The sequence below is a fragment of the Phodopus roborovskii genome, unplaced genomic scaffold (genome assembly GCF_943737965.1).
Source record: "Phodopus roborovskii unplaced genomic scaffold, PHOROB, whole genome shotgun sequence".
Classification (NCBI taxonomy): domain Eukaryota; kingdom Metazoa; phylum Chordata; class Mammalia; order Rodentia; family Cricetidae; genus Phodopus; species Phodopus roborovskii.
In genome coordinates, this window is record NW_026125537.1 from 1562846 (window position 1) to 1573608 (window position 10763).

The 10763-nt window shown below is 43.9% G+C and overlaps 1 protein-coding gene across 2 annotated transcripts; it reads right to left on the reverse strand.

Annotated features, from left to right (window-relative positions):
• Window positions 1-5081: 5081 nt before the first annotated feature.
• Window positions 5082-7837, reverse strand: Tmem254 (transmembrane protein 254). Of its 2 annotated transcripts, none has more exons than XM_051176698.1 (4): window positions 7686-7837; window positions 6107-6210; window positions 5839-5898; window positions 5082-5235 (listed from the first exon to the last, which is right to left on the reverse strand). In XM_051176698.1, exons 1-4 carry the CDS (start codon window positions 7770-7772, stop codon window positions 5115-5117), a joined length of 372 nt encoding a protein of 123 aa, XP_051032655.1. In that variant the 5' UTR covers window positions 7773-7837; the 3' UTR covers window positions 5082-5114. The 2 variants fall into 2 exon arrangements, with proteins under 2 accessions (XP_051032655.1, XP_051032654.1); XM_051176697.1 differs by lacking the exon at window positions 7686-7837 and adding an exon at window positions 7434-7553.
• Between the last annotated feature and the right edge of the window lie 2926 nt (window positions 7838-10763).

Consider the following 10763-nt stretch of genomic DNA (forward strand, 5'->3'; position numbering starts at 1 on the left):
TCTTAGTTTCATTTCTATTGATGTTAAGAGACATCATGACCAAGGCAACTTATAAAAGAAAGTATTTAATAATTTGGGGACTTACTGTTCCAGAAGGTCGAAGTCCAAAATCATGAGGCAGGGAATACCAGTAGCTGAGAGCTTACATGTTAAGACAACCATAGGCAGAGAGAACACGATAATTGATAATGGAATGTGTAGAAACCCATCTTTGGGGGGCTTCAGTCAGATCTAGCCATCTTGCTGGGTACCCACCTGAGAGGGGGATGTGGATTGAGAAACAGAAGGTAGAAAAAGTAAAGGTACTAAGGAAAAGACAGACACAGAATAGAGCAAGGAGGGCACTCTAGTGAATACTGAACCTCCCCAAGTTTATTTCTCAAAATTCTTATATACTCCAACCAAAAAGGGGAAAAAGATAAGTCTTCCTTACCATGATACAAGGAACAATCAGCCTTTCTTCCTTAATTGTCCAAACATTTAGTAACCACACCTTAGACCAAATTTCTTGTTATCTGACCTCGAGGATTAAGAGTAACCATAACTTAGAAGAAATCTCTTGTAATCTCGGTAAGACAGCCATACCTTAGACCAAGCATCCTTCAATAGCCACACCTTAGATCTTTAGGTCTTATGACTTTAACCTTGAAAGGATAGTTTTGAACTCTGACCTTAAATCAGGATGAAGCAGGGTCATCTCTATGGGCCTGACAGGCATGGGCTTTTTAAATTTCAAAACAGCAGCACACCTCCTCCAACAAGGCCATACTTCCCAATCCTTCCCAAATAGTTCCGCCAACTAGGAACCAAGCACCCAAATTTAGAAGCCTATGGGAGCCATTTTCATTCAAACTACCACACTGATCTTCCTTTATTCCAGAAAGGTATCCTTCTGTTAAGAGTACAGCTTAGAGAGCTACACATGAGAGCTACAAGGAAGGTGACACTCCTAACCAGACAGATCAGCTGAATATAACCAATGGGCAGATGTCAAAACCAGATGACCCTCACATCCATGGCCTTCCATTCTGCCCCCTTTTCCTTAATTTTCCTTGAGCCTTGGAGAGGGTCATATACATATCCTGTTCAAGGCCAGGTATTCCACTGCCATTTATTCTCAGTACTTTGACCAGTTGTTTCTATTGAAAACATTGTATGGGAGTCTTTATTCTAGGGATGGGCACCCACAACACCACATGGAGTATTTTATTACAGAGCTTCTGTCCATTTTTGTCCATGAAAGATGACATTCCTTTTTGTCTCTTACATCTCATTAGGGGCTGTCTGTTTTGCATATTTAACTTCCTTCTTAACTATAGGGGGTGGGTGGGAATGAGCTAAGAGGATTAGGGAGGGAAGCTGGACTTCTCCAAGTATACTTTCTGGTGTAGCTCTGCTTTTTGGGACTTTTTTTTTTTTTTTTTTTTTTTGCTCCCTCTCTCTCTCTCTCTCTCTCTCTCTCTCTCTCTCTCTCTCTCTCTCTCGACAGGGTTTCTCTGTAGCTTTGGAAGCTGTCCTGGAACTAGCTCTTGTAGACAAGGCTGACCTGGAACTCAGAGATCTGCCTGCCTCTGCCTCCCAAGTGCTGGATCAAAGGCATGTGCCACCACCGCCTTGCCTGCCTTTCGGACTTTATCAGCATTTTGTATATCAAGAATGCACCACAGAGAAAATAAGACCAAGGAAGAAAAAGCCTAAAAGGCAATTATACCAATAGTATATTCAGAAGAAACAAACAGAGCTCAGATATAAGCATAGATGCTGCAAAGGCAGCTGCTGTTTGTAGTAACAAGGGCTGAACATAATGCACTTCCAAAATTGTATGGAGTGAGTCAGTGTAGTGATGCTGAAACCAGGTTTCTCTAGTTGGTGGCAACAGACACAAGCAGAAGAACCCTGTGGCACTGCTTTAGAATTACAGGTCTCTATCAATTCAGAAGTTGTGAAGAACCTGGCTGTGCACCTTTAATCCCAGCACCAGAGAGGCAGACATGAGGATCTCTGTGAATTCAAGGTCAGACCAGTCTACACATGGAATTCCTTGACAGGGCTATACAGACTCTGTCAAGAGAGCAAACAAAACAAATAACCACACCTCCTCAAAACCTTTTCTCATTTCTGTCCACTACATGATTCTGACAGGCACAATATTAGATGCTACTGCTACTGTGTTAAAAGGGCCACCCTGACAACCATCACACCTGGAAGGAATGAGACTGGAAAGTATTTTATAAATTTCTCTGCTTGGGTTTGCCATGAATCAGTCTACATTAATTACTAGCATTCTGCTCCCAGTTCTAGAAGTCTTCAGTGTACGGAGCTAACGAGGAATTCGAATTACTGCCTTTGTTTTAGGAACCCATGCATTTTTCTTGCGCTTACTGTTTCTTTTTGTTCGTTTGTTTGTTTTTTGAGACACAGTCTACTCCATAGTTCTGGCTGTCCTGGAATTCACTCACAGAGACCCCAAGTTCAAGTGCTGAGATTTGAGGTGCGGGACTACCTTTAATTAAAGGCACCATTTCTTTAGGGTTCATCATGGAGAACTGAGCCAACTGCCTGAGCTAGCCAGCCACCTTGGTAGGATGTCCCTTAGCTACTTCAGGGACAAGCTGGGGATAATGTTCCTTTGGGTTGTATAGCTGGATGTGGTGATGCATGCCAGTAGGCTTGGCACTGTGAAGGATGAGGCAGGAAGACAGTTGTGAGTTCAAACCCAGCTTGTGCTACATAGTGAGTACCAGACTAACCATAGTTACAGAGAAAGACTCTATTAAATCCCCCCCAACCCCAACCAGGGGTAGAAGGGAAAAGGCTTTGTGTAGACTTCATCCTCCAGATTGGATCCTGCCCTCCTGATGCTGGGATGTAGTTGCCCATGGACAGACCAAGCCCTGCTCTGCAGAGAGTGGATTCCTTTCTTGGTGAAGGCCCAGACATGGATGCAAAACTTTAGAATTTCAAATTAATTCCCAGTTCTGGAACAAATTTTCTCTTCAGGAAGAGGAAGCAAAATGAAGTGTTGACAACAGTGTGCAACCAAAACCAACTTGGCTACAAATATATTTTACCTAAACACAACCCTCGAATCACAAAACATGAGGTAAGAGATGATATACATTTACAAAAGTTCATCTTCTCTACCAACAGCTTCAGAGTCCACAATATTTTGGGGTGACTCTGGAGCTTTCCTGGGGTGAGGTGTTTCTCATAAATGCTTGCCAACACATACAAGTGGCCTCACCATGTCACTGAAGGGAAATGAGGAATTGCTCTGAGAACAGTTGGTCCTCCATGGAAAGAGCTGTAAGAAACTCCTAAGTTAACAGGGTCATCCGGCCATGGTTAGGGAGCAGAAGAGTTAGTGTGCTCTCCCAACTGGTTAGCATTAATCAGGTTGAAAGGATGAAAATACAGCTTAACTCTCTAATGACCACTAAAAGTTAGAAATTTAGAAAAAGTCCATCAGCATGTATTTAAAAATCATCCTAGCTGCATGCAAAGCTCAGGAAAAAAGAACAACACATGAAATAGCTTGATCACAATGACTGGTTTCTGGATATTATTATTATTATTATTATTCATAATCACCTAGTTTCTGAAGAATGTTGTTATCCACAACAACAGTCTGGGAACTGTTGTGGGTCATCCTGTCCACAAAGAAAATTAATAACTAAAAGATGGAACTCATAGCAAAAAGGGAAAGACAGAGAAAACAAGAGCCTCTGCCAATAGATATGACTGGAAAGTACATTCTCCCAGCCACTCAAGGACAAGGTTACTGAGCCCACTGATCCTAGAGAAAGAAAACCCCCCTAACCTTGCAGGTGTGTTAAATCTCTGTAACCTAGGAAACCTTACTAACCATTCCAAGTTTTGAACTATCCCATGACTTTGCTTTTAGGCCTAGTGAAAATAACAGGCTAGCTTTGAAACTGGCCTTGTTAGCTTTGATGTAAATCCTATAAAAGCTATCTCAATTCTGTCCTCAAGGTCCTTAGTCCTCTACCCTTGCGTGGCGTGGCGTATGACTGTGGACCCCAGTGCACTTGGAATAAAAACTCCTCATGCTATTTGCATCAAGACCATTTCTCGTGAGTGATTTAGGGTGTCGCTTTTCCTGAGTGGGAGCACAAGGTACACACTCTGCAGGTCTTACAAGGTATACACATTGAATGGAGGTAGAAGTGGCTGCCTGGATAACCCTTAGTGAGTGTCACCAGGTTTCCCAGGGAGGACTCACACAGCTGGGGTGCTGCTGATGGGAGCAGTCTTAGGCTCTTCTGCTGCTGAGTACACTAAATGGGCTCCACAGTTTTCACACATGGAGCACAGGGAGATGGTTTGCAACTTCTGTCAGCACCCCTGAAGGGTTATGACTGATGGTATAGAGCTGGATCCCGAGTACCAAGAGGAAAGAAAAGAAGTGGCTTGAAAGGAAGGAGCAAACCAGCAGAGGCATTAGTTCCCCAAATACTCAGCCACAAGCTGGGCAGGGTCATCTCCTCTGGCTTTCAGTATCAGGGAGGGCATCCTTAATGCTCTAACCTTGAGCTCAGAAGGTCCCTCGGGTACTTGCTTTGTTTTTTTATCTTTCTCTGTAGCTAGAGAAATGGAAGTAGAGGCTATGTGAGGATGGGTAAGATCCTGCCTCATGGTACCTAATAAATGATGTACAACCATTGTTATTTGGAAATCTTACTTTATCTTGGTCCTGAATCAGGTGGAAAGCTAAGATATCAGTGGGGAGGGAGTTTTAATCAGAAGGAGAGTAAAGGTGAACCCACATAAATAAATAAATAAATAATTCTACTTTGTGCCTTAGCCAACCAAACAACACAAAAGGAAAGTGCCTTAGCCAAGGCCCTCAGGAAAGGGGCCCAAGGCCTTCTCCAAGTGGGCAGTCTGCAGAGCTGGGAGGGCAGGATCCTTATTTCTATCTTAAGCAACAATTGGTCTATCCAAGGTTGGCCACATCACCCAAGTAAGTGTAACTAGAGGGTCTTAGACAGGTTTCTACAGCAGACACTGTCTAGAACACAGTGGTCATCACAGAAACCAGGACTCACAGAAAGCAGGGCTTGAAGAAGTGGAGAGGAAATTTGATATCTCCTTTAATTGTGTTTTTGGCGCTTTGGTCTGTAAGCAATCAGGATGGAAAGAGAAGCTATGCCAAAGAGGAAAGTCTGTAGGAACCAGAGGAACCTGGCCTGACCATCTGTGATTCCTTTATGCCTGAAAAAGAGCAAATTTAAACAATAGAATTTTAATGTTGGTGCCAGGGGATTAATATATTCTATTTTTAGTTCTATTTAGAATTCCGAGGTGCAATGTATGAGGATCTGGTTTGGGGGCTTTTAATTTATATCAAACCACAGAGTCATCTGAGGAGCTTTCAGAAGGAACATACACCTGTGTCTGAAGCAAGGCCTAGCAGACCACAGTCTCTGGAAACCAGGCCTGTATATTTCAAAACAGCTCCTCATGTGATTCTGTTTTGAAACTGGATAGAAAACCACCAGCCCAAACCAATAACTTGTTTCTTTTGCAAACTAGAAGACAAACTCCTAATCATTTGTTCTAGTCGGTTAGAAACAATTTTTGAAACACAGCAAAAGTATCTCAACTAAATAATTAGCCAACACAAGCAAACTACATTAATTCATCAAACATTTACTGAATACTTCTGTTGCAGGTTCAGTGTTGGGTATAGGGATTCAGGCTGCACTTGATGTCTCAGCTAAGAGTATGAATTATTTAGGCATGGCAGCTTGTGACTAACAAGAGCTACCACGATGTTCTTACTACAAAGGTCCTATTACAAAGACTAAGACTTACTTGCATAACACCATGGCATATAAGGACTCTCCCACATGAATCAGCCAAGCAAGCCAATACCTGAAACAGAAAAAAAAAAAAAAAATTTTTTTTTTTTTTTTAGTTTATGGTTATAGTCATTTGCTAATTAACTCGAACACAGACACTTTAAAAAGAAAGGCATCTCAATACAAACTAGCAGTTCTATTAGACACCTAATGGTAACTGCAGGCCTTCCAGGTACCCAGAGAGCTTGGAGCTGCAGTGTCCATAATGTCCCATTCCTTACCCATTCCTTAGCAGTGTGTGATGGTGGGCCACCAAGTGCTTTGTAAAGGGACCCAGGGGGCCAAGGCTCTGATAAGGGACACTCTGAGGCCAGAAGACAACCCACTGAAAGAAAACCAGAGACACAGAATTGGTCTAGTAAATGGTTCTGTTTGAGAGCAGCCTGAGGAACAATGATTCTACAAAAAACAACTGCAGACCAAAGAAACTGAGCAAATCATCCAGTCCTCCAGTCCCAACTTTTATTCCCAAGTAACAACTTAATTGTGAGATTTGTCCAGAGGAAATATGCTTATCAATGTCCAGAGTGACTGTTATTCTTAGTGGATGTCAGTAAAATGTTTTATAGAGATTATTAGCTATTTTTTTCTTTAAAGAATTTGCATGCCTTGGCTAGGCTGTAGAAGTTAAAGCTGGAGCCTGAACTTCTTTTACCAAAAACCACACACACACACACACACACACACACACACTTCTTGAGAATTATTACATGTCAACATTTGCACTTGCAAATTTTATAGTCCCCTACATTTCTGTCAAGAACATCACTACCTCTTCCTTAGTGTTACTTCACAGACAAGCTCAAATGAAATTTATATTGTAACTGCATCTTTCCAAACCAGGGGAATTAAAAGGGTTGTAGCTGCCCTCTCCACAATATCTGAACTAGCAAAAGCGTCCTCCCTTCTATATCCTAACTCACCAAAGACTGGGGATCTTAGAACAAACATGTATCCTTGAAACTTTTCAATTCATGCCTCTGCATGTGGTGCAATTAGGACAGGGGTAATCACACTTGACACGAACAACACTGAGGGCATGACAATCCTAGGGTCTCCTGCAATATTTAAATAGCATTTCTCCATAATTATACAAATAAAGCACAATGTATTTCCCAGCATCTTTGTCGTTATCCTTTAAACAAAATCTTTCTCAGATGGACAAAAGTTACTCTTCTTCTTTGAAGCTGTCTTCTCCTTCTTACCAGTTAAACCAAGCATTAGGTTGAGTCTCATTTTCCAAGCAATTCAGTTATTCACTTTCCTTCGAGTTTTATCCTAAAGTGTTAGGTCTATGGAAATATACTAACTTCACTCCTCCCTTTACAAAAGGATACAACTCGGTTAAACCTCAATGACCCTGGAGGCCGAGGACGCCGGGACCGGAACACTGTCATCTAGAAATCCCCCAGAGCCCACCGAACTTCCGCGTACAACAGTAACCTAGACAACTGCTGCGTACGTGCGCAGAAGTACATCCCCCCCCACCCACGCGCACGCACTTAGCCCTCCCGGGGCTGGGGGTCCAGAGCAGCCCGCAAGCCTCACCGTGAAGTAGCCCATGCCCAGGGCTGTGACCAGCGAGGGCCAGGGTTTGGCTACACGGAAGAACACAGTGGCGTCCCTACGGGCCTCCGACTTCGCCACCACCATCTCGAGAGCCCTGAGCACTGAGTTGTGGAACAAGAACCGCTTCCCACCCTAGTCCACGCCGGGAAAGCCTGGCGAGCCGGTTCCCCTGGCTTAGCTCTGGCGAGCCAGTGCGCCTGCGCGACCCGTTTCCGCCCTTGCGGGCATTACCGTGTAATAGCTGAAAGAGACGGTGATGACTGTAAACCACAGCAGGCTGCCCCTCTGGAAGTAGTCCGCGCTCGTGGCCGTCCCCATCGCTGCAGCGACTCCGCTGGGCGGTCTCTTGCACTGGGCGAATGGGGCGAGCAGCCAGCTTCCTGTGCGCCGGACCCAGAAGGTTTCGGGTACGGTGATTCCAGAAGCCCGGTGCAGGAGGCACCTCCCTATTTTAGCTAGAGTAGCTGCTATTCGCTGCCCTGATAATGGCGAGTGTAGCTTCTGAGCTATTGCAGCGACCTGTGCGTGCTGAGCAGTATTGTGCCGCCTCTTCCTTTGTTCATGGAGGTGGAGCCGTACACAGGGGCGCCTACGAAATCGGCTGAACCCCTTGTCTCCACTTTTTCTGTAAGCTTAGCACGGTTCCTTAGCCCATGCGTTTTTTCATTCTATCTGTAAAACGGCCATGTGTTAGCCCAGCTCCAGGCTTGGGGTTTATTTAAAAAAGAAAGCATTACATTTCTGCTTAACTCTTATTTACTTCCTGACCAAAAATATTACATTAGACCTTGGCTTAGGTGGTTGGGCAGTGGTGGCGAACGCCTTTAATACCAGCACTCGGGAGGCAGAGGCAATCAGATATCTGTGAGTTCGAGTGGAGCCTGGTCTTCAAAGAGAGTTCCAGGAGAGTCAAGGCTACACAGAGAAACCCTGTTTCGAAAGAAAAAGAAAAAAAGACTTTGGCATAGGCATTGGCCCCCATGTCCCCATGCTTAGTTACACCTTCAGTGTGTGGTAGGAGACATAGGGTACCCAAGTGTTTTGATTGTGCATCTTCAGAGAAAGACAAGTTTTGCTTGAGGCTTAGAAATGAATTAAAATAACCTGATGGTGGCTCCTGTTTGTATCCCAGGACTTGGAAGGCAGAGGAGGAGGGTTGCTATGAGGTTGAGTCCTCAGTGGACAGTTTAGTGAAATCCAGGCCAGTCAAAATAACGGTGTCTTCCACGGAGCTGTGGCTGTGGCAGAAAGCCCTGGTTCAGTCCAGCACCACATGAGCAGGTGTGGGTGAGGCACAAGCCTCTAATTCCAACACTCAGGAAAGTTCATGGTCATCTTAAGACACACAGTGAGTTCTGACCAGGTGGGGCTGCATGAGGCGCTGTCCCAAACCAACAGCCAACTGCAAAATGAACCAAGCAATGAGTGGCAGCACATACCTGTAATTCAAGGAATGGGGAGGTGGGAGGCAACTCCTGTCTCAAGACCCTGTCTCAAAAATACAGTAATAGCTGGCATGGAGAGCGTACAAACTTCAGTACAAGGTCTAGTTTTGTTTAATCCTCAACACATCTTTAGCCAGTACACAGTGTTTTTTGTTTTTGTTCAGTTTAGTTTTGTTTTTCTCTATGTAGCTTTGGAGCTTGTCCTGGAACTCATTCTGTAGATCAGGCTGGTCTCGAGCTCACAGAGATCCACCTACCTCTGCCTCCCACCGAGTGCACCCCCACCACCCAGCCACAGAGAGGTACCCAGTGGATACTGTAATGGATATGGAGTAGGGAATATAAAAGCCAAGTAGTTCAGGCTGTTGAGATGAATATTCTCAACCCAGGCTCCCTTTCCTCATTTTTTTCAACATGTCTTGGGAAGTAGTGTTCTAAGGAAGGAATTCTGGAGGCTGTGTTGCATCCATTCCCCAGATAAACCATAGTGCAGAAACATCAAACTCATCAGTTACAAAAGTGGGTGTGGTGGTGTAATCTCAGCACATGGTGTAGAGGCAAGAGATTTAGGAGTTCAAGGCCAACCTAGTTCAGAAAAACCCAAGCCATGTGTGGGGTGAGTGTTTGTGATCCTAGCCCTTGGGAGTTTCAAAGTGGGAGGTCAGCTTCAGATATGTAGGGAGTTGGAGGGCAACCTAAACTACAATAAACAACCACCTCCTCCAGGCACGAACATTGTGATAATGTTTGTTTGTTTGTTTGTTTGTTTTTGTTTTTCAAGCTGTTCTGGAAATCTGTAGACCAGACTGGCCTCAAACTCACAGAGATCCGCCTGCCTCTGCCTCTGCCTCCAGAATGCTGAGATTAAAGGCCAGTGCTACCACTTCAGGCTAATAGTGAGTTTTTAGTGCTTTTCTTGCTCAAACTACTCTTTTGGTCCTGAGTGTTCTCCTAATTTGCCTTTTACTTCTTATCTCCTAGGTACAGGTTTTTATCTTCTCTTTTTGTGTATTCAGTGATTTTTGAGATTTGATTTTTACCTCCTCCATCTGGATGTCTCTAAGAAGATGATCTCTCTAGTCTTTGTGCTCATTTTCCTCAGTTGATTTCTGGTCATCTTTATCAAACACCCCCACACACCTCAAGAGAAGACATCCACTGTCATTTTGCAGAGTCAGTCTTCATCAATGCTCCTTTGTGATGTTAATGACACTGTCCTTGTGACAGTTCATTTGCTCCCATATCCAGTGAGCTCAAGAACAGGGCTGCTTAAATCCTTTCTACTCGAGACCTCTCTCACCTGAGAAATTTTTGTGTGACCCACATATATACATATGTATGTGTATACACACACATTGCTGATAATAAATCATAAAGAGAAATAGGTTTTCTCTAGCCCAATAAAAGGTTTCTCTGTCTATACAGTAAGCCAAATTGAAAAAGTTTATTTGAGCAAAGCAACTCCCGGGTGAGCCCTCCAGTCCCAGAGATTGAGGCCTGAGAAGTCACATGTCCAAACTAAACAAGGAACTTATATAGAATATAGTCTGCCATAAGCTGGGTTTATGCCCAAGTATGATCAAAAGCTGACTGTTTTAGGAGGGCACTTGGGTGGCTGGCAATTTCAGGGGAGGAGCTGCCTTGACTACAAGGAGTGCCAAACTGGGCTTTTTGGTGCCTTCCCTTTGTTGGAGGTTGTCTGAGAGGGTGGAGTTTAAGGAGAGATTGAGAAATAGAAATGGGGCCTTCCTTCAGGATCATGCAGGAGGGAGCGACCTAACAAAGAGTTATAACTATTTTTCATTAACATTTCCAAATTTACATATCAATGAAATTTTACATACTAATGAAATGAATGTGCATG